The sequence below is a fragment of the Lepidochelys kempii genome, chromosome 2, assembly GCF_965140265.1.
Source record: "Lepidochelys kempii isolate rLepKem1 chromosome 2, rLepKem1.hap2, whole genome shotgun sequence".
Taxonomy (NCBI): Eukaryota; Metazoa; Chordata; order Testudines; family Cheloniidae; genus Lepidochelys; species Lepidochelys kempii.
This window is the reverse complement of record NC_133257.1, coordinates 205,314,566-205,338,271: the sequence shown is the minus strand read 5'-3', so window position 1 is coordinate 205,338,271 and position 23,706 is coordinate 205,314,566. Positions and strand designations below refer to the sequence as shown.

The 23,706-nt window shown below is 40.4% G+C and overlaps 1 protein-coding gene across 4 annotated transcripts in view; it reads left to right on the top strand.

The window, feature by feature from the left end:
* The window catches only part of PLEKHA8 (pleckstrin homology domain containing A8), a 33,968-nt gene that overhangs the window by 2,939 nt on the left and 7,323 nt on the right, over positions 1–23,706 (top strand). Inside the window, exons 2-14 of one of the 4 annotated variants that reach the window (XM_073333586.1) lie at positions 8,071–8,200; positions 8,899–8,983; positions 9,205–9,360; positions 11,705–11,829; positions 13,557–13,715; positions 14,606–14,646; positions 15,995–16,152; positions 17,896–18,064; positions 18,594–18,679; positions 19,086–19,144; positions 21,214–21,344; positions 22,018–22,088; positions 23,223–23,284. In XM_073333586.1, coding sequence (XP_073189687.1) covers positions 9,228–9,360; positions 11,705–11,829; positions 13,557–13,715; positions 14,606–14,646; positions 15,995–16,152; positions 17,896–18,064; positions 18,594–18,679; positions 19,086–19,144; positions 21,214–21,344; positions 22,018–22,088; positions 23,223–23,284 — 1,194 coding nt within the window. In that variant the 5' untranslated portion in view covers positions 8,071–8,200; positions 8,899–8,983; positions 9,205–9,227. The remainder of the gene's footprint in view (positions 1–8,070; positions 8,201–8,898; positions 8,984–9,204; positions 9,361–11,704; positions 11,830–13,556; positions 13,716–14,605; positions 14,647–15,994; positions 16,153–17,895; positions 18,065–18,593; positions 18,680–19,085; positions 19,145–21,213; positions 21,345–22,017; positions 22,089–23,222; positions 23,285–23,706) is intronic. The other 3 variants (XM_073333583.1, XM_073333585.1, XM_073333584.1) reach the window with 3 other exon arrangements.

Sequence of the window (23,706 nt, the reverse complement as noted above, 5' to 3'; positions counted from 1 at the left end):
TGTTTTCTATTTGGATTTTACAATCTGAGACTCAAAATTGCCATGTGGAAACAGCAAAAAAATTGCTATGATCCTGCTGGATCCAGGTTTTTGCATTGCTTGGGACACATTAGAGTCTATGATTTTTTTTTGGTGCTGTAGGAGCTGCTACACTTTTTTTCTGTTCATTCCATGGAATTTGGGGAATGAGGGCCAAAACTTGCAGGGCTCCAGTAGGTGATAGATCTGGGTTTTCATGTACTGTGATATGCCAAAGACAGAATATTTTAGTGCACTCAGAGCAGCTAGACTTGTTGTCTGTTTAGGAAACTGAGGCCAATCCAGGTTTTTACAGTGCTCATACTCTGGGATGTGTCAGGATTTGAGTTTCTTGGTACAGTAGGAACAGCCAGACTTGTTCTCTAGTTTGATGGGACTTGTGGCCAAAAATCTGCAGGATCTATCAGGATTCAGCTAGATCCAGACTTACTTTAAAACACAAAATGAAACAAACTAATTGAAACACACCTGAATCAAAATCCATTTTCATAAAGAAGGGAGATGCTTTGAAAATCTCAATAAAACTAATGCAGAATGAGGGCGTCTCCCTTCTCTAGGCGTGTAAGACTTAGCAAGTCTGAGTACCCAGTGGGCCCACACAGAGAGGGAGACTGTGATAGATGGTGATGTAATTTTCTCTTTAGTGGCTATGCCAAACCCTGGCCCTGCTACTGAATTTCACAGGTCAGTCTCATCAGTGCCTCTTCTTTTGTTATTACTTAAATTATAAATTCATAGATATTTAGGTCAGAAGGGACCATTATGATCATCTAGTCTGACCACCTGCACAACGCAGGCCACAGAATTTCACCCACCACTCCTACCAAAAAAAAACCTCACACCTATATCTGTGCTATTGAAGTCCTCAAATCGTAGTTTAAAGACTTCAAGGAGCAGAGAATCCTCCAGCAAGTGACCCGTGCCCCATGCTACAGAGGAAGGCGAAAAACCTCCAGGGCCTCTTCCAATCTGCCCTGGAGGAAAATTCCTTCCCGATCCCAAATATGGTAGTCAGCTAAACCCTGAGCATATGGGCAAGATTCATCAGCCAGATACTACAGAAAATTCTTTCCTGGGTAACTCGGCTCTCACCCCATCTAATAGCCCATCACAGGCCATTGGGCCTATATACCATGAATATTTAATTGCCAAAACCATGTTATCCCATCATACCATCTCCTCCATAAACTTACCGAGTTTAATCGTAAAGCCAGATAGATCTTTTGCCCCAACTGCTTCCTTCGGAAGGCTATTCGAAAACTTCACTCCTCTGATGGTTAAAAACCTTCGTCTAATTTCTAGTCTAAATTTCCTAGTGGCCAGTTTATATCCATTTGCTCTTGTGTCCACATTGGTATTGAGTTTAAATAATTCCTCTCCCTCTCCGGTATTTATCCCTCTGATATATTTATAGAGAGCAATCATATCTCCCCTCAACCTTCTTTTAATTAGGCTAAAAAGCCAAGCTCCCTGAGTCTCCTTTCATAAGACAAGTTTTCGTTAGGACTATGAAGTATTTTTGTTCTGTATTTGTAAAATGCTGAGTAAATTTTCAGTTGTGAATAGTGTTTCTGTAATAAACAATGTAGTGCTACAGAGGCAATATATAATGGGTATAATGTACCAAACAGTACAAGTTCCTGTTACGTTGTAAAGTGCATAACTGTAAATACAACGCTGAACAAACATGGAGTGGGGTGTGGCATTTACAGATTGATTGCTTCCAAGAAGAGGAGAAGTAGAACTGTGACATGAGAGCCAGCAGACTATCCTTTCATAGAAAATCAGACATCAGAGATGGAGAAAAGAGTTACCTCTGCTAATACAGGAATTTGCCCTCCAGTACATGTTCCACTGCTTTATCCAAACTAGATGTGTTGCATAGTGTAAATATTATTATATATAAAATGTGTGCAAAATATGATGGGACCCTGAGTACAACAAAGATATAAAAGTGCATAACTGTTCAAATCTTTTTCTATCTTTCTATACCACGAATCTGTAATGCTTTGTTTCATATGGTCCAAGATCATATGAGACATTCATGGAAACAGCAAGCTTATTTAAAATATTTGAAAAAGTGTGCCTTCCTTTTCTCTCCTAAAGATAGCAGAGGATGGAGTCTGCTGGTGGTCATCATCTCCAGTGGTAATGTTTCTATCACTGACACTCATGAGAGAAGATGAAATTTGCCTTGAAGTTTTTCCAATGTCCTAACGAGTGGTTCCTCCACTGTATTTTAATTTTCAACGTTGTACGTTTTTTTTTTTCCCCTGAAAACTTCCTTCTCCCATATATCCAGTTTATCAAAGATCATACAAATGTTTGGGCCCAGTTCTCAACTGCTGATGTAATGGATACACCTGCAAAAACCATGCAAGCAAAGTATATACACCTTATAAAAGGATATATAGACTCTCATTTACTAGGTTTGAACACAGAGGCAGGATCATGTGGTCACACTACTTGTGTGAACAATGAGACCATTCCTGTCTTCCCTCACCCTGCCAATTTGAGAGAGTGGGAAGCCCTGCACAATTTCCACTGAATTATTAAACCGAATACTAGGTGGTTATACCTTCACAGGGTTTTTAGAAACTCTAACTAGTCCTCTCTAAACACCTACAGAGGGAGGTATTAAATATTGGAGGCATAGAGAAGGAACTTGTCTGAGGACACAAAGAATGTGTGTGATTATCTCTTGATAGAACAGGATGTGATCCAGGAACTGAGTCCATTAAATTAGACCAGGTCTTTCTATCTAATGTGAATCAGACCTACTAAATGTGAGCTGACATAGATTCTGAAACACCGTGCTGACATACACAGCACCAGTTTGATTCTTGACTGACAACAATCAAGACATTTTCTTTTTGTATTAGTTGGTTTGAGTAGGTTAGATGAAGTACACAGTGGTGGTGCACTGAGGCTCAGATCCTCAAAGGTATTTAGGCAACTAATTCCTGTTGACAGCAATGGGAGTTAGGTGCCTAAATCCTTTGAAGATTTGAGCCTGAGTGCTTTGGAAGCTGATTTACATATATGTCTGAAATAGAGCCATAGCCCAATGTTTGTCTTAGACCTAGTTTACATCTTAGAAGTTACTTTTGCTGAGTCTTAGGAGACTGACTTGTAAAAAAAAAAAATAGCCTGATTTCAGACAAGACTTTTATAGGGTGAGTAAATTACCATTTATTATGGAGTATAAACAGCCCATAACGAAGTATATGCTGAAGATGGGAAGCATCTTCCTTTAATTATGTTGGTAATAGCTTGGTACTTCCAAATGTTCTTTCTACTCAAATTCAATTAACTTCACACCTTGAACATGAGAAGTATTTTACTTGAGATCAGCTTGCCAGAGTCTTCGTGTCTTAACTTTTAGATTAAAAAGTCTTCTAAATCAGAGATGGCAAGTACTGATTACGTCGACTGGCCCATGCGTATGCAAGCACAGAATTATTCTCTGCAGTACCTTTTCTCGCACTTTACCTAGTCTCTTAACAAGTTACATGTGAAGTAACTTCCACCATTTCCCTTAGGAAAGCTATGCTGCAGTCTAATGCTTGCTCTCAGACCTTTTCCTGGTATGTAAATGTTCCTGTAATTTAATTTTATAACTCTTAATTATACCTTGTTGTACCACCCCTAAATTATTCCTCTTCCTTGAAATGATACACCCTTCAGATACTTGCCATGGTTAATCATGCTACACTGTACTAAATATAAAAAGAAAAGGAGTACTTGTGGCACCTTAGAGACTAACCAATTTATTTGAGCATGAGCTTTCGTGAGCTACAGCTCACTTCATCAGATCTGATGAAGTGAGCTGTAGCTCACGAAAGCTCATGCTCAAATAAATTGGTTAGTCTCTAAGGTGCCACAAGTACTCCTTTTCTTTTTGCGAATACAGACTAACACGGCTTGTTCCTCTGAAACCTGTACTAAATATAGTTATCTCTTTGAATCTTTCTTTGAGTCATTCCCTCCAATAAGCGTTACGGCTGTTGCCTGAATACCTTTCCGTTTGTCTGATTTTAATATGCCAAGACCTAAAACTGAACAGCAAATTTCAGGCTGAATATAAAGTTCTAAATCACCTTTTTTTTTTTTTTTTTTTTTAATGCCATCATATTACGTTGAAACTTGCATCTTAATAAATTCATTTTTTTAATTAAAACTTCAAAGAACACTAACTGATAGAGGCAGATTCTAAATACATAGGCTAACATTTTCAAAAGTGTCTCCTAAATTTGGGTGCTGAACTTAAGACACCTGGTGCCTGAGTTTTCAGAGTGCTGAGAATGCGCCGTTCCAGTTGACGTCAACCCCTTCAGAGAATGGCAGAGACTTGATTTTTTTTTTTCCCCCCATCTGACCCAGGGGAAAATTCCTTCCTGACCCCAGACATGGCGATCAGTTAGACCCTGAGCACATGGGCAAGACCCACTAGCCAGACACCTAGGAAAAAATTCTGTGTGGTCACTCAGAGCCCTCCCCGTCTAGTGTCCCATCACCAGCTGTTGGAGATATTTGATGCTGGCAGTTGCAGATCGGCTACGTGCCATTGTAGGCAGTCATCATAAACTTATCAAGCTCAGTCTTTAAGCCAGTTAGGCTTTTTGCCCCCACTGCTCCCTTTGGAAGGCTGTTCCAGAACTTCACCCCTCTGATAGGTAGAACCCTCCTCTAATGTCAAGCCTAAACTTGTTGATGACCAGATTATATCCATTTTTTCTTGTGTCAGCATTGGGGCTTAACTTAAATAACTCCTCACCCTCCCTGGTATTTATCCCTCTGATGTATTTATAGAGATCAATCATATTTCCCCTTAGCCTTTTTTCAGTTAGGCTAAACAAGTCAGGCTCTTTCAGTCTCCTCTCATAAGGTAGATTTCCATTCCTCGGATCATCTTAGTCCTTTTCTGCACCTGTTCCAGTTTGAATTCACCTTTCCTAAACATGGGAGACTAAGTCCCCAGTTTATAGCAGAAATTCTTGTTGTTAGTCCTTAAGTGCATGACCTTCCACTTTGCACTACTCCATTTCATCCCATTTCTATTACTCCATTTCAAAGTCGTCCAGATCTTTTTTGTATGATATTCCAGGCCTCCTCCATATTGGCTGTACCTCCCAACTTTGTGCCATCTGCAAATTTTATTTGCACACTCCCATTTTTTGTGCCAAGATCATTAATAAAAACATTAAGTTTCCCAAGACCAATCCCCCAGGAACTCCACTAATAACCTCCCTCCAGCCTGACAGTTCACCTTCCTGTTTGACCAGTTGTAGTCTCCCCTTTAACCAGTTCCTTATACATCTTTCATTCTCATATTAATCCCCATCTTCTCCAATTTAACTGATTTCCCACATGGAACTGTATCAAATGCTTTACTGAAATCCAAGTAGACTAGATCTACTGCATTTCCTTCGTCTAAAAAAATCAGTTATCTTCTCAAAGAAGATCAGGTTGCTCTGGCACAATCTACCTTTTGCAAAACCATGTTGTATTTTATCCCAATAACAGTTTGCCTTTATGTCCTTAGCTACTTTCTCTTTCAAAATTTGTTCCAAGACCTTACATACATCTGAGGTCAAACTAACAGGTCTGTAGTTTCCTGGATCACTTTTTTCTCCTTTTCTTAAGAATAGGTACCATATTAGCAATTCTCCAGTCATGGGGTGTAACCCTCCCTCCCCCCGAGTTTACAGATTCATTAAAAATCCTTGCTATTGGGCTTGCAATTTCATGTACCAGTTCCTTTAATGTTCTTGGATGGAGATTATCTGTCAACCTCCCGCATCCTCCCAATTTAGTCCCATTAAACTGTTTGAGCTTGACTTCCACCTTGGATGTGGTAATTTCTACTTCCTTTAGCCACCCTGCCACTAGCCCTAAGATCCTCATTTCTCTCAGTTTTTAATAAGGGTAAGTATTTGTTTAGGTGTTGGACCATGCCTTGATTATCTTTAATCTCCACCCCATCCTCATAGTTTAGCGGTCCCACTTCTTTCCTTGTTTTTCTTTTTGTTTATACGACTATAGAACCTTTTACTGTTGATTTTAATTCCCTTTGCAAGGTCCATCTCTGCTTGGCTTTTGGCATTCTCACTTTTCCCCTGCACTTTATGACCTGCAAGAGGAAGCTTTCCTTGCTGATCTATCCCATCTTCTGTTCCTTGTAGGCTTTCTCCTTTCTCTTAATAACCTGTTTGAGACGCGTGCTTATTCAGCATGGTCTGCAACTCTTCCCTACGAATGTTTTCCCCTTGCTTGGGATTCAGGCTTCAGATAGTTTGTGCAACTTTGATTTAAAGTAATTGCAAGCCGCTTCCAAGATTCATATCCTTGAGTTCTTCAGTGCAGTCCACTTCCCGAACTAATTCCTTTACTTTTTTTCCCAAGTTTGCCGTTTTGAAATTTTGCACTTGCTCAGAACTGAAAACACAGGAAGAGGTTTCCAGGGGCTCCTAGGAAGTGAATAATCTACGTTACAAAACATTTTTTTTAAATGAGTGACTTAAAGTATATACAAAAAGAACAGGAGTACTTGTGGCACCTTAGAGACTAACAAATTTATTAGAGCATAAGCTTTCATGGGCTACAGCCCACTTCTTCGGATGCATAGAATGGAACATATAATAAGAAGATTTTTTTATATATATATATATATATACACACACATACACAGATAAGTTGGAAGTTGCCATGAGAGGCTGATTAGTTAACCTAAGATTAGTTAAGTACCACTTGTCTGCAGGTTGGCCACAGCACTGGGGCCCCTTATGTGTTCTGGGTAGGTTTTGGCGGCTGCCTGCAGGAGCCTGCCAGGGCTGAATTAGGGGGACTGTGGGAGCCTTCCAGGGCCCAATGAGGAACTGAAGAGTCTGCCAGTGGGAAGGCAGCTAGTGGGAGGGAGAGGAGCTTTTCTCAGGGGGAGCAGGTGGACAGGAGAGCCAGGGCCTGCATTTTTTGCATACCCATTTTGTATGCGTTTAAGGTAAGCAGATTTTTAAAAATGTAATGGATGGTCTTTTGGTTTTTATTTCTTAAAACAAACCAACAAAAACAAACAAACCCTCATGATTTTGGGGGTTCTGGCTCATGATTTTTGAACTCTTGGGATTGGCCACACTAACTTCTTTACATCAATACTGTTAGAAGTAAAAGTAAACATGGTACCTGATATTAACCTTTAACAGTACAAATAAATTGCTTACTGACACTGTCCTCTAAAATGAAAGGCCAGAGAAGGTATACGTGCAGTACTCTCCTTCCTGTGCATCTCCACTACTTTTAGTATATGTGAGACCACAAATTCCTTTCTCCATTGGCATGTGAAGTAACTGCATAAACTAAAGGGGCCAAGAGGACTTTGGATCGGGGGGCCAGTGAGCTATGGCCCTCCCACTTTTTACCGGCTGTAAGGGTGAGCGATGGGAGGGGGCGGGGCCTCTGGAAGGGGGTGCGGCCTCGGGGGGAAAGGGAGCAGGTGGGGACAGGGCCACAGTTTGGGCACTGGTGGCCCCCCACTTTTATGGACCTTCCACTGTTCCTGCTTTGGATGCTTTAAAAATGCCAGACCCTCAAAATAACACGTACATGTTAGAGCAGTGGTGGGCAGCCCATCAGGGTAATCTGATTGCAGGCCACGAGACACTTTGCTGATTTTGACTGTCTGCAGGCACAGCCTTTAGCAGCTCCCAGTGTCCAGGAACGGCAAACCATGCCCACTGGGAGCTGCGGGGGGCCATTCCTGCAGATAATTTCTTCCACTAAATGTTCTTGTCTGATTTTCACCTGCATCTCACGAATCCAGCTGGGCTGTAGGAAAGGCCTGTAATTGCTGCCAAAGGCTGCTGTGGTAAAGCTCAGTAAAAATCTCTATGGAAATGAGGTTAATTGACCTTTAACCATCTTGAGTATCTCCTGTTTGGGCTTTCCTTGTATAGATTCCCACAAGAAATCCACATCGTTGTTGGACTAAAGAAATGTGTGTTCTATGAAAGATTAAATCACTGAGAAATGCAGTTTTGCTTTGCAGGCTGGCAGCCTCGATGGTTTTTTCTCTGTGGCGGTATCTTGTCATATTATGACTCTCAGGAAGATGCCTGGAAGGGTTGTAAGGGAAGCATCCAAATGGCCGTGTGTGAAATTCAAGGTAACTAAGGAACTTCAGAACCTCCTGCGCAAAATTCTTCTAATTCCTTACTCCCTTATGGTTCTTAAATATCATTTTTTGTGATCTGACATGTATTGTATCATGACTTCTCCTCCTCCTTCCACTCCCATAGCACAACATGAATATAACCTCTATTAAACTTTAAATAAAGAACAAAGCATTCCAAGAACTTTTGTGTGCAGCATGCCCATCTAGTATGATGGGCATGCTGCATGTTGGCATAACACTTCAATTTCTTTTGTGAGCCATGGTGTAGGGGCTCACAGGTCCAGCTAAATCTTCCCTGGCACAGATCTAAAGCAAGAAAATCCACTGTGATGGTGTAAATCATGAACAAACTTCTGCACTTCAGCTCTTATTCCATTAGGAGTGAGCAGACTAGTGACCATAATTGAGGTATAACTATAGGTAGGAAAACTGAAAGATGGACAGAGATACAGACTTGTTGGAGGAGGTTGCCTCAAAACTGCCTTTCACAGCAGAGAGAGTGTTCCCTTTTACCGACCATCCCGCACGTGTATAAATCACATAAACGTGTCATACACCACATCCCCTCTTCCATTTTTTTTTTCTTTCTCTCTCCCTCCCTTTGTTTTGTACTTCTTTCTCACTGTATTGTAGCCAGCTGGACATGACTGAGAATTCAGCATTGCTCTTTTTTTCTTTTGTTGTTAAAGTGGAAGGGATTCCTGTTTCATGGCATGGAACATTCCTTCCCCCAGAGGCTCACAGGTTAAACTCACTAGCCTGGGTCACAAAATGGCAAGTTGGAAAGTTTTTTTTGACTGTTGATAACTAGCTTTCTAATATTATTTGACCTCAAGTTTTCCCCATACATTTGCAAGAATCCCAGTATTTTTCTGTTGCAAAGTTAGGATGGGTTGGCTGCGTGGGTGTGAGGGAAAGCATGCACCATACTGGAGGGTTTTGACTCAGAAACCGGAGGGTTTCAATTCAGTGACTTTAATCTGTGTTGCTCCTAGTTCACCATGCAGATAGTACTCGGATGGATCTGATTATTCCTGGAGAGCAGTACTTCTATCTGAAAGCCAGAAGCGCAGCTGAGAGGCAAAAGTGGCTGGTTGCACTTGGAACTGCCAAGGCCTGCTTGACAGACAGTAGGACACAGAGAGAAAAAGGTAAGAACATTCTCTCAGAGCTGTCTCTATCTGGCATTTCTAGCCTTTTTGAACAATGCATTTTTTACTTTATCTCCCCGTTTTTTCTAGGAGTTTTGCAAATAGGAATGGTAAAATCTGTACTCGAGCTAAAGTGTCCAAACCTGGGCAGGGGGCTTTCGGCACCTCTGAAAATCAGGTCTAATCAGAGATGTAGGACCTTGACTCTAATTCTGACTTTGAACATTGTGATCTTGGTTTATTTTACATTATGAAAAAACTAATTAATCCCATCGGCTACTTAAGCCTTCGAAGACCTCCTGTGAGAGTTAAATAGGGAACACACAGACTTTGCAAAGGAATGTCTTAAACACACATACACACGCTTACTCTAGGAATGCACGTGAGACTCAGGCTGTGTCTACACTGCCATTTTCAGTGCTAAAACTTTAGTCATTCTGGGGTGTGAGGAAACACACCCTTGAGTGACAAAAATTTTAGCACTGAAAAGTGCCAGTATAGATGGCGCTTTATTGCTGGGAGCCGCGCTATCCTGGCGATAAAGCAGCAGCGCTGTGACGTGGGCAGTGTAGACATATCCTTACAGATCTAGGAGAAAAACAATAATTCCCTCCCTCCATGACCTCACCACTCCTGAGAGTCTTTTGGGTCTGAGATCTGCCCGTGTTCAGGCTAGATGGAGACGCCCTTGTCTCCCTGCAGCAAGTCCCTCCTGCTGCTGGCGGTGGTCAGCCACTTCCACGCAGAAACCTTCCTGCTAATAAGCACAGTCTTGGTGAAGAGTCCCAGTGTGAGGCCCCAGGCCCCAGCCTTCTGAGTTCTCCTGCTCAACACCCTTGTTGAATAGAGGGTGGTAAAGCAGGCAAGAGTCATTAGCAAGTCAATCGTTGGCACCATCTGGGTGACTCTTCCTGTGTTAACTCTCCCAAAGGTGAGAAACTTTCCCTTCATCTCTGGCCTTGCTATGCATCACATCAGACTATAAATACATCAGTTCAAACTGGCTCTCGACACAGAGTCAGACACAAAATGCAGGGTCTACTCCACAATGCAAGTTTACAATAGTGAACAGTTAGCCAGTGCATAAAGGTTACACACCCACAGATAAATAGTATTATGCACGTGGTGTTAATGTGGTATATATTAAATATAAGTGTTGGGCAATCATGTAAAATCTTGTTATGCTTACTCTTACTCACTTGAAAGTATCCCACAATACCTTGTAACAGTATAACTCAGCATTTGGCATAAGGAAACTATCAAAGGCACGGTATGTAAGTATTCTACCCTGGTTCAGGTAGGGAGTGCCTTCATGACCCATTTAGTTCAGAATTCTGTTCCAAAAACAAAGTGTAAGAGGGGAACACCGTGCTACCAAAAAAACAAGGTAATTTTCTTATTAGTCTTGGATGACGTGCTTTTTTTTGTAAACAGGTCTAGTATAAATAGAGGTAGGTTTGGGGGCTTATTTTGGGAACACATCTTCTGCATAAGGTGAAATGAACATGCTGTGAGAACCTGCTTCTCAGAATGATTGGTGATGTATTATTTCTCTTTCCTGTACCAGACTGTTTTGTCTATAGACAATAATTTGGTCTCTTGGACATTTTTAATATTGAACCCCAAGTGTTGTCAAAATTAATTGGCTATACATTTTTAATCAATAAAATCATACAAAACAAGATGAAATTCACAAGTTGACACAATGTCACAAGGTGAAATATCCGTGGTGTATTTGCAGAACTTGAAATACTTTCATCTAACAATTTAACTTTTTTAAATTTGTGGATCATTAATAATCTATTGGGGGTTTTTAAACTGGCTTTCAGGCATTCAGATCCCTTAATTATTAATAATGCGATAGATGGATGTTAAGATGAGCTGTCTTTGTCAAACTCCCTTTTCCACCCTCCTGTAGTTTACAAACAAGGAGCTATGACCCTCTGACAACTGTTGTTTATACCTCCGATTATTTAGCAAACAGGCACATTATAGTATGTAGGGATTTAGTTCTTGAATAAAAAGGCTCATGAAGTCAGACATTTTGTGGTAGAGACTCTTTTCTTTCTCTCTTGTAGTAAGTTTGTGTGTTTATAACTTAACAGCTCAGTTGGAACACTCTATTCCTGTTTGTGTTGGCAAATATCAAAAGGTCATGTTTTTCAACTGTCATAAAATGACAGTTCTAAGCCTTATGTTTTCAAATCAATAGAGCATGTGTTGAAATGTCGATCAGATGGGTTGGACTGGATTGCAATAGTACTAGTTATTTCCTCAACTTTCCAAAAACATCTACTGCAAGACTGATGGGATGTGTCCAACTCTCTTCTTGTCTCATTTTTAGAGCTCACTGAAAACACCGAAGCCTTGAAAACCAAAATGTCAGAGCTTAGGCTGTACTGTGACCTCCTTGTTCAGCAAGTGGATAAAACTAAGGAAGCTAGCATTTGTGGTGTATCAGAATCAGAGGTACAACTTTGTTTTCATACAGCCCTACCCCACTGGGTGCTGAGCACTCTGGACTTGTCCCGTGGATTGAACACCTCACAGAACAAATGCATCATGACTTCAAGAAAAGAAGCATGTTATCCAGTTTAATGTTGCACTGACTTTCCTGCTGAATGCACATAGGAGAAAAGTACCTAAAGGCTTCAGTTAGCAATATGATATTTTTATTATGTATTGCTATCCATTATGCTGGCTAGTACTGAGGTCATATACAGTAACTATGATCAGGATAGTAATGCCTCAAAAAAAATTTATGGTTTCACTGACCTTGTGCCTGTAGTTCATGTTTCCAGGAATAAAGTGCACATACTTGATGAAGAGATGCTATGCAAGAAGTGCTTAATACTTGATCCTAATTAGCCTGCAGTCCAGGACTGTTAAAATCCTCCTTCAGTCAGTTCTGTTCTTAGGCTGAATACGTAATGATTAAGAGAGAATGTAGAGTCACAGTGAACCTCAACTAAAGGAAGAAACTTGTTGACTAGCCCATGTGATGGCTTTTGGAGTTTTAACCGAGCGTTCATTGGTTTTGTGTTAGAAAAGAAATACCAGTTCCAGAAGCATCTCTTACAAGCTTTCCTAAAGAAGGAGCTCTGTTTGGGAATGGCCTTTTAAAGAAGAGGGTATGCTCCTTCTCAGTGCGAGGGGTAGGGAGGTGGAAGGATTTTATGTGCAAAGAACTTAACCTCTCGGAGAGGAGGTGTGGTTTTCCAAGTTGTACGGTCCTGCAGTGGTGCCTCCCAGTGGAATTTTATTCGCAAGTTGCAGGGCTGGCAGATGACTGCATGAAGGGGAGTTATTGTGGTGTCCAAGCCAGCCAACTAGAGATACTGGCTGAAGTCTTGATGACGGATTTAACAAACTGTGTGGTGGTAGTAATGTTATTGTGCCTAATTTGGCCTTGAATAAAGGACAAGTAAGCAGTTGTTAGGACTGTTGTAACAAACACACATATAATGTTGTTGTATTTACCCACTTCATAATTCAGCGTTATGGGGCAAATAAGTCCATATTATTACTGTCCCTTTACCTGGCCATAGATTATTCAGAGCTGGAAGGGTTTAGCCTAATAGCAATCCGCTATCAATAACATGTTTGTTTCTGTGTTACGTCTAATACACAAGGGTCAGGACAGATATAACCCTTTGCCCGGAGTATGTTCTATAGACAAAGTAGGGGTTTGGTGCCAGCATAGTACTTTTGCTTTGCACCTTGTTCAGTTGCAGTCACCTTTCTTTGGGTTTAGGTACAATACATAAATAATCTTATCCTAGGCCACTTAAAATGTCATCTTTTCATTCTCTTGCCATGGTGTCCTCTGATCATACCAATCGAATAGCAGAATGTCAGGTCCTGGACCAATACTGAATTCACCATGGCATGTGTTTACCATGTTTTAACTCTGGGCATATGGCTTATAAATAGATGTTGCTGTTGAAATGCTGCATTTTGAGATTGGTGTCACTGGAGGCTGACAGCAACAGGAGCATCTTCAGAAGCTGCAATCCCAATAGTGTCTGCTGTCATTGCTGTGATCAGATGGCCTCTTCTGTGTAGTTCTTTGAAAATATTGAGCTTCTGATAATTAGGAAACAGGACTGTTGGGATGATGGGTTTTGTAAACTTCAGTCTTTCCAAATTAAGCATTGATGGCAAATAAAGTGTCTTGCCATCTGGTTATTTCACAGAATGGAATTGATATGGGAGCTCTGTTGAAATCGACATGTAACACATTCCTGAAGACTCTTGAAGAATGTATGCAGATTGCAAATGTGGCCTTCTCTTCTGAGTTATTACATCACACCCCATCAGGATCTCCACACTTGGCTGTTCTCAAATTAAACAAGGTAATGTTGTGCAATCTCTGCTGTCACTCTCAACATGGAGAGCTTACTACCTTTCCTGGAAAGTAGTAGCTGTGGTGGTAAGGAATGGGGTTTTTAGCCCAGGATAGAGATCGTAACCATCCACTGGTGACATCCTGGTGTGTCATATGGATTGTAAGTGATGCAAGACTCAACTGTACATTTAAGTCACCGTTCACTTACTGTTAATAGCAGTTGAAACTCCTTACTCAGTAATACTTGGTATCTGATCCAGCTGTCAATATCCATGGCCCAGAATATTGTGACTGTGTTCTAGCTGCAATGGAAGCCCCAAATGAATTTTAAAAATAACCCCAGCAGCATGTCTGCAATTGTAAGCTACCCAGAAGTTGTAGAGTTCATCTCACTGGTCTCACCATCACAGTCTCAGATTCCCCAGGCCTATTTGTGAAGCTGGAGCAACTCTCCTGGCTAACAACAGATTAAGGAGAAGGGAAGAAGGGACACATGTTTCTTCATCTGGCATGTGTCAGGTTTTTTAATTTAAACATACTCAGGAAGAGGGTTTCATTTCCTTTACCCAACCTTTCACAATGGCCCCACCTGTTCCCCAGCTCCCACATGATTGCCATACTTTGTTTTGTTTGTGGAGGTAGGCAGTATGCTGCCTGGGGATTAGCCTCTCTTTTGATCTTTGCCAGGTAACCTTCGGAATAGATCATTTACCTGAGAAAGGCCCGATATTTTCATGGTACAGACCTCATTGCATATGTTCGTGTGGGCCCCAGATCAGGGAAATATGAAGCATACACTTAATTTTCCTCATTGACTTCCATTTGAGTTAATAAATGTAAAGTTTGAGAAGAACAAAATGCTGCTTTCTTTTAAGAATACATTTTTGGTTTTTATAGGTAACCCCTCCCGTCTCCTCCAGTAGCACTGCAACAGAAAGGTACGCTGACGCTCCTTGTCTTTTGGTTGGTTGGTTTGTTTTCTTCTAAGAATGGCATAATTTTTTTTCTGGTTATGTCTGACTCTCCCATCGTGTTTTTTTTTTGTTTGTTTTGTTTTGTTTTTTAATGTATTGATATTGCAAATACCAGATACAAGCACTAACTCTATTGCTAAGTGGATTTTCTCTCACTTAGCTCGCACTTTTCCCTTTTGGCTACTTCCTGGTGACTTCTCTTACCGTTATCCTTATTGCAACCTTCTGCTGCTGGTAGCTAGCCAACCATCTCACACACGCTTTACTGCTCTCTTCCCCACCTCTGGTTTCTGCTCCCATGCATTGCCATTATGAGTGCTGCTGCAGAAAACAAAGCTAGCAGGAGGCAGTGAATGAGCTGTCCATCGCAGCAGTGACCAGTAATGCCACCAGTGCCAGTATAATGTGCCACTGGAACATTTCTTTAAAATCTGGTCTGTCCCAACCACCTTCATCTACGCTGGTGACGTGCGCCCTATCAGCCTCCAATGCAAAGCAAACATTTTCCCCAGATCTCTGATGTATCTTTTTAAGCCGAGTATTTAAAAACAAGAGTTGTAAAAACATGTTCTGTTTGCTGAAAAGGGTAATCTCTCTTCTGGGTTTTCTTAGTTTTAATAACAGTAGTAGACTAATTCCAGTAAATATTTAATTCCTTTTTAGCATAAAATTTTGATTTTTGTTCTAATTACACGAACAGTTCCTTAAAGGCAACTTGCTTCTGTCTGAAATCTTTTTTAAATGTTACAGATAATACCTTAAATTACTATAACTGAGATTGGGAGTTCTTTGTGCATTCGATGACTTGTTGTGTATAGTTTGTTTTTCCACTTGTATGGCCATTTTCACCTATTTGTTTGGGCTGTTCACTCGGAAAACAATGGAGAAAAAGATATCTGCGGGGAAAAATAGGAAAATATGACTAAAACTGTGGGAGCAGGACTGTTTCAGATACAATATCTGCCGCTTACCATTTATTTATTTATTTATTTAAACAAACTGGATTTCAAGTTGGCTGTGCCCCTCTTTTTAAATAATGTATGTCCTTTTTTTCTCTCTCATATATTCCATATTCTTGGCTTAGGATTGTTTCAGTAAATATACACACTGGAAAAACATTTCTGGAGCCACATGGTTCCTTCTGATGTTTTTAGACAAACATTTTTCTCACAGCAATCTAGAAATGGCAACACTTTTGGATTTCCAGTCCCTCTTTCACATTGTTATGTACAGTTTTTTTGATAGGAAGAGACATGCCAAGCAAAGTGTTACATTTGCCATTTGGTTTACATTTGTGTTCCCCCCCCATCAGGCAGATGGAATTGAACAGTTGTGAAAATGGCTCCGTAAAGGCAGAAACTAATCATTGTGAACAAACCCCGATTAGCACTCTGATACCCTCACATCTGAAATCTAATGAGGAAGACTGTGACATTTCAGCTGAAGACCATGTAGAAAAGAAGTTGACAGGTAAACGAATGGAACAAAATATTATCCAGGGTGGGTGGTTAGTACTTTTGAGCACAGTCTTATAAGGAGTGTGAGATATCTCATTTCCCAAGAGAGACGGAGTATGTCAGGACTTATTACAAGATTACTGAAGTTTTACTTTGAGCTCTGTCCATTTCCCAGGGGTTAAGTCTTCCCAACACAATTCACACCCTTGTTGATGGCCTTGGTAGAGAGACCAAGAACTGAAGAGGTACAGGACTAAACTGCTGTCACACTAGAGCTCATTCTTTTGGGTCACAATTGATGGAAATTGGCAATGCACTCAGGCAACATTTGCACTGCACATGCTATGTGGACCAGGGGCTTCATTCCCCAAGGCCCTTCGTTGGCACCCTTTTCAAATACTAAAGGCCAGATTATCAAGAGTGCATATGAGAGCTGTGTGTGCAGGTTTCTGAACAAGTGGCCTTCAATTCACTCATACGTGCACTGACATATCTTTCAAAACCAAAACAAAAAACCCCAAACTCCTCCCCCTTAAATGACGAGGTTATTTGTTTTAGGAAAATTCCACCACTATTCAATCAGCATTGTATTAAAGTATCCATTACTCTAGCTGGCATCTGTCCGAAATAGGCAAAGTTAAAACATTTTATTTATATTTTGATTTGACATTGTTTCAGAAATAGCCTGATATTTATGCTAATGTGGTTATATCAAAGCAATTCAGTATACGATGGAATCCAGCCCAGAGACACTATGCTGGAGTGTTTGAGGTTTTATTATTATTTGTTGAGTAGACTAGGTCAGACTCAGACCTCTTGTGTTTCCCTTACTGTACATTATGCAAGACAGGCACTCGCAACCGGTGGTCTAGCAGAATTTGTGCACAAACATAAGAAGTATCAAGGTTCCTCTCCGCTTACCAAGTTATGCTCTGTCTGTCACAAGTATTTAGCTCTTCCGCTGGCTCTCCAGAATTTCCTTTGCACTTGTTTAGTTTGGTCTCACATAGGCAGAAGAAATAGTTGAAAAATCAGAAATACAGTAATGGGGAGGGAAAACGACTACGCGTTCCTATCATGAAGATGTTGTGCAGCCTTGTCTGATGAGAGGTCTCCACTTCCCCATGCTCATCCCACCTACTCTAAAACCAAGTCCACGTCCCCCTTTCCCTAAGTTTGGTTTTCATTTACTTAGAAATTCATGGTAATACAACATACTTTCAGCCCAAACCTTTTCCCCAGTCTTGGCTGAACTTAGGGTTCCTTCAGTCCTTTCTCCACCAAGCCACTCCCACAGCCCTTTCTATCCAGGTAAGATAACAGGACACGTGTGAGTCAACATTTAATCCTTTTCCAGCAAGTTCAATATGGCTCTCACATAGGGTGTCTTAGGCAAACACTGCCATCCTTTTGCATATTTTTATTCTTAGTCGCATTTTTTTCCCCTTCAGTGGACAAAGGAAAAAGAAGAATAAAGTAAAAGATGTGATGACATTTCACAAAGTGACATCTCTTCCATGGAGCTGGTGCTCTTCCAATTTGAGTAGCGAGAGTGGCCGGTATTGTGTAGTCCTGCTAGTGCCTGTAGAAAACCGTGCATGCAAAGATCAATAGAGCCATTCATTCTGAATACCTTAGAAGATACCATTAAATTAATAAGGTAGATAACCAGAGGAGAACTAGTCAGAGAATCTCATTCAAATTAGATAACTGGTATCATTCAGCAACTGAGGTTTCCTTTCTTTTTAAATGTAAGGTGATGAAGTTAAAGACGATGGAGAAAGCAAGATGCTGCCCATAGAGGACAACAGTGCTAACGAATCGCTGCAGTTGGCAATGGATTCCATAAGTGGACCGGCTCCATCACACTGTGGAGAAGGAAAAGAAGAGGATTTACCTACCTTCTTCAGTGTCATGAACATTAGGTAGTGTAGCTCCTGCATGCAGTAGATGAACAGTTGCTGGTATATTGAGACTATATGGTTAAAGCCCTTAATCAATTGAGTATTTGATCCATTCAATGGTGAATTTACTTAAATCCCAACAGAGATAATTTTGTACATCGTACTGTTTGTAGTAAATCTATAATACGTTTTGTAGTGCTAGAAGTTGGAACAAGGCAGTCTAATAGGTGAGTACTATGGTAAAAGGTCCATCACTTAAATACTACTTTGTGTGATTTTTATCCTCCCCACTCCCTAACTCACCCCCACCATCCTTGGGATGGTTCCTTTGCAAGAGTAACTGGCAGCAATACTTGCTGAACTTCTGAAAATTTGGTCAATTAATCACAAGTTGGAAAATTACTCTATTTAGAGTGAAATATTGTGAAATATTTATTGATTGCAGTGTGACCTCCTTCCAAAAAAGCAAACCCTTCTTCCATTGCTTGTGGGTAAGGTATGACAGGAGTATTTAATGTTTTTTTCTTTGTGTTCATACTGGAATCTCAAGGTTTAGTGACATTGAACTCCAGGAGGGTGACGGCATCCCCACAGAGGAATTTCTGCAATCGTGTTATGCAATAGTGCCAGTCTTAGGTAAGTGGTTACTTACTTTCACTACAGTTAGTGTCTGTAGCAGCTATGCCATGAATCCTTTTAGATTGCTGCCTAATAAGAGAAATGGCTGAGGTGTGACTCAGGCTCACTAAGATCATTCAATTCTTTAATCCTATTTGAGGATAAGGATATTGACTTCCTTTATAAAGTGCTTTAAGATCTATAGGTAAAACTTGCTATAAGAGCTAGGTCGTATTATTTTGGTGTCTTTAGCTCATGTACAGACTGGAGTTTTGGGTCCTGTAACAGAAGGAAGAAAAAGACTTCCATCTTTCTGTTTCTCTTTTTAACTGTTGAGAAAAGCTTTTTGGTAGTAGGTGAAATGGATATTGCTGAGTCAAGAGTACTAAGAAACTGCTTTAAAATGTTGCCTTCTTTCTTTTAGACAAACTTGGACCAACAGTCTTTGCTCCTGTTAAAATGGATTTTGTAGGTAATATCAAGGTAATAGCCATTTCTAACACTGACTTTTCAACAAAACAAAACTTAAAATTAAACAGATGCTGAAACACCCAAACAAATAGTGTATAAATGTAGATACCGGTTTCCTTAAGTCGGGGTGCGCAACCAAACTTATATCTAACTTTATGAACAATAATCCCTTACTCAATCTACTGAATATCTTAAAATCATAGAAATTAGATAGGCCTTTTCTTTAGCAAGTCCACTATTCCACACTCCAGATAATGCAGGATTGGCCCCCAGTATTTATTGTACTTAATAAATAATAATAATTGTAATTTCTCCTCTTGTGATTTTAAATGATTCAAGGGGTGGGCTGCTGTCACTTCTGTTGGAAAACTATTCAGCATTCTTATAGATCTCACCATTAGAATAGGGTTTTCCCCCCTGATAATTCAACGTAACTTTTTACATTGCTTAGTTTCACCCCATTATTCCAAGTAATACATTCTTGTGCTACTCTAAAGAACTCCTTTCCCTCCTTGCCTCTTTCATCCTTTGGGTGCAATAGGTGGCTTGTTCCATCTTTAATACCTGAGAGTTTAAAGATGTGTTTAAAACCATGAGGTAGGCAGAAATTGAGCTTACAAACTGCTGATCTCTAGTACCCAAACGGTATCCATTACCCACCTGGCTTGCTGTTACAGTTATGACTGTATGTAGAAACACATAGTGACGTTGGGTCTAATGCAATACAGTAACCCTCACAAAGGAAGTGTGTGGTCTGTTTGGAGCAGGTGGAGGTGGGTCAGGCATGTGGAATATACAGGGGTGGGGTTGGTATCTGGAGGTTTTTTAATATTTGCGTAACGCTCCTATTGGTCAGATCAAAATGCAGAAAGGGATGTTACACTGTGTACTGCAAGTACAGAATATTTTTTCAACACAGTCCAACTTTTGCGTGGAACCAGATTTTTTTTAAACTCCATTTGAGTGATGGCCTGATAAAAACCATTCAGCATGCTAGAAAATAGCAGTTAATGAATATGACTGAAGTTGCTGTTTAGATTCTGTACTGATAGTGTTTTAATTAAAGGCCTCACTAGCCACATCCGCTTTGTTAATGCTGTAGGCTGAAAAGAAACCTTGCATTTCCTTCCTCTATCAGAAGCCAGCGAGTACATTGTGAGACCAGGTCCTCAGCTGACATAAATCAGCGTAGCTCTTTTGAAATCCGTGCTGTTTTACACCAGCTGATGAGCCACCTCTGAATCTGAACATTTTCTTTTGGCTCCAAGCTTGAAAAGGTTTTGTGTGCTACTCACAAGATGAAGGGAAAGAATATTTATCACTTAAAAAAAAATTAAACACATAATGGGGAACATCACTTATTTCAGGCTTCCAAAGAAATACTTTTTAAAAATGGAAAATAGCTTCCTCGCATACACCATTGTGCCTGCTTCTCTTCTACTACAGCACAGGGTCCTGCTGTAGCTACTAGCATTGAGCAAGTGCATAAAAAATATACAATTTAACAGAAAAGAATGCTATAGAAACCGAAAAGGACTGGGAAAGATAGCACTGAGAGTGGAAAGGCAAAATATATCTCTAATATATACAACAAGAGCCTGTTAAGACAGTCTGATTGTGTTGGCTTGTGTTTTTTTTTTACAAGGGTGGGTTATATGAAACAAGCTACATTTATAAAAAAATAAAACAAACATTCTGAGTCTCTTACAGAATCTGCTGCTCCAGCTGCCACGGTAATGATGCCTTAACCACGTTTTTCTTTTCCCTGAAGTGCTCAGAGCATGAACTTCCCTCTCTGAAAGTTGAGGTAACCATTCTTCCCGGGGAGAATGGACAGAACTCTCTTCATGGCCCGTCACTGCCACTCCAGATTTAAAATGACAGGGGGCTGTTGAACAAAGCAAGGCACTTTGCCCCTCAAATTTGGAGTCTACTACTGAGTGTACACTGCAAGGAATTAATCTGGGAACTGGAATTCCTTTTATGTGTGAAAGGCCTGGTAAATAGCTCTTGTGAGGCAGAATGTTTTTGTCATATCAAATGGAACCATGTAAAAGTATAAACTGTTGTCTTCTCTTCAGAAAATAAATCAGAAATATATAACCAACAGACAGGAGTTCCACACTCTCCAGAAGATAGTGCTCCATGAAGTGAGTGCTGAGCTAGCACACATTAGAAACTCTGCAACTGAGGCCCTTTTGTGGCTAAAAAGGTAACTGCCAAGTGCCAAACCTTCAGTTTAATTGTAGGTGTTACCCAGATCCCTTCACCAATGTAGATCGGGCTCAGGAAGCAATTCTTGCTAGTTTCGTTGCACACCTGAGTAGTCCAAACACACTGCGTTCAAATTTAACATCCCAGTTATGATCCCAGTATTGGGCATACCATGCACAAGGTCTAAATACCTACTTTTTCCTAGAGAAATAACTGAATAGTCTTCCTAGGTAACTCTTCCTGCCACGCCTCTGAGTCATCCAGAGGACCTAGGCTACAGCACTTAAACTCTGACTTGGAGCACAGCCTGTCTGGGTGGTTGGGGAGTGGTGGCTGAAAGGGATTAGTAATGGATCCATCTCTTTACCCAAATGAAAAAAATGGCTAGTCAATATTGTGTTTGCTGTTACAAGTGAATAGGCCAAGAGGAGACTTCACATGTGTTTTCTCCAGGCATTTCCACCGAGGCAACAAGACATGGACTCTGCTCACAGTGAGCAGCCTTTAGTAATGTCACATTTTGGCCAAAATGGTTTAAAGTTTTATGTGAAACAAATGAGTTTTTGTATGCATACGTAGGGATGTTACACACCCTTCTATTTCACTCAGCAATTTTGGGGGGCTGTCTGGTGATAAATATTTTGCTTTTTTTTTTGGTTTCTTCCTGACAGAGGCTTAAAGTTTTTGAAGGGATTTTTGACAGAAGTTAAGAATGGAGAAAAGAATATTCAAACAGCTCTGAGTAAGTGCCAATTGCTTTATTGTTCTTACTTTTTTATTTATATAATTGAGCTTTTTCTCCATTATTCAGGGTCTGGGTATTCTTCTCTTATTAATATTAAAATTAGTGTTCCCTGTAGCTTGCCTTCAAGAAATACCTTCTCTGAAAACTGTAATCTTGAGCCAAATACCCTATTTACAGATAACTACATTGTACGAGGCAAGTCTTTATTTGATGGGATTTTTCCCCCAAATTTTGTTTTTACATGTAGTTAAAAATGGGGGAGGGACATCCCAAATGTATCTTAAAGCAAGTTAAAACTTTGTAAGAAACTTTATGCTTATATAAGGCTTTTCTTTACTGAGCCTCTTGGCATCCCTGTGAGGTAGGCACAATAAGTGCTGAATCTGTTTTATACATGGGGAAAGCACAGAGCTTAAGATGTTAAACAGCTGGATGTGGGAGCTGCTGAAAGTGCACAGAGCTGAAATGACCGTACTAAGCACGTAGTATTTGCTCAGCCCCTGTGGAGACGCTCTTCCCCATAGTATGGTGTAATTGGCACAGTGCTCAGCAGCTCACACTGAACGGAGTACTAGAGAGACTGAGAACCCTGGGGGTGAGGCATGGGCAGAGCTAGGGCTAATCAACAAAAATTGTACTTGCAAATAAATTGGTCTCCATTGACAGAGAGGATTTATTGGGTAACTTATTTGCCAAATCCTATTTGACCATCTGTAGAAATGGTCGGATAATGAAGAAACATACTGGTGAATAACTTTCTTTATTTGCAGTAAATTGTTAAAGCACTTTTCACGAAAAGAATTTCCAGCAAGTAATCCGAGCAGCTGTATCCAGGGGGGAGTATTCTCCCATGCCCTCCAGTGAATGCACAGGATGTGTGGGGCAGCCTTTTTAGGCCTTTCGGTTACTGCTACTGCCAACCACAGGAGTAGTGGCTAACTGGCATGGGTTTAAGAGCGCCCATTGGAAGAAATTGAGAGCAGGGTAAGATCTGAGAGCTGGCTGTTTACACTGAAGTGCTGTGCAGAGGTGTAAGGAAAAAATCCTCTCTCACAGCCAGGTGGAAGTGAGCTGGAAGAAAATTTAAAAAATACTGTTGGGAACTTATTTTTTCTTTTCCTTTCTTTTAAGACAATGCTTATGGCAAGACCTTACGGCAGCATCACGGCTGGGTTGTGCGAGGGGTTTTTGCGGTAAGTGGCTAACATCTTAATTGCTGACTCAGCTAGTCAGAATCTTGGCTGCATTCACCTGTTAATCCAGTCTTATGCTATGGTTGATACTTGATGAAATGTACTGAAATGTAAGTACCGAAAGAACTAACGGAGATGTTCACTTTGTCAGATCTCTGCCTCAGAGGCAAGGGTTGGGGCTAGCATTTTAGGTTTAATGTTTGATTTTCACAGAGGAATCTATTTTTCTTCTAGTTTAAGAATTTTTGTCTGTGTTTAGATTTAGTCTAGAAATGTCTCTTGCCACACATCGTATAGGGTCTTTTCTAGGAAAATAAAAATAAAGTCAGAATATTTTATAGTGCCTCATTAACAACATCTTTTCCTAATATTTTTAAATGCATTTCTGGAATGTAGTTCTGTCTCCTCAAGATGTTCTTTCC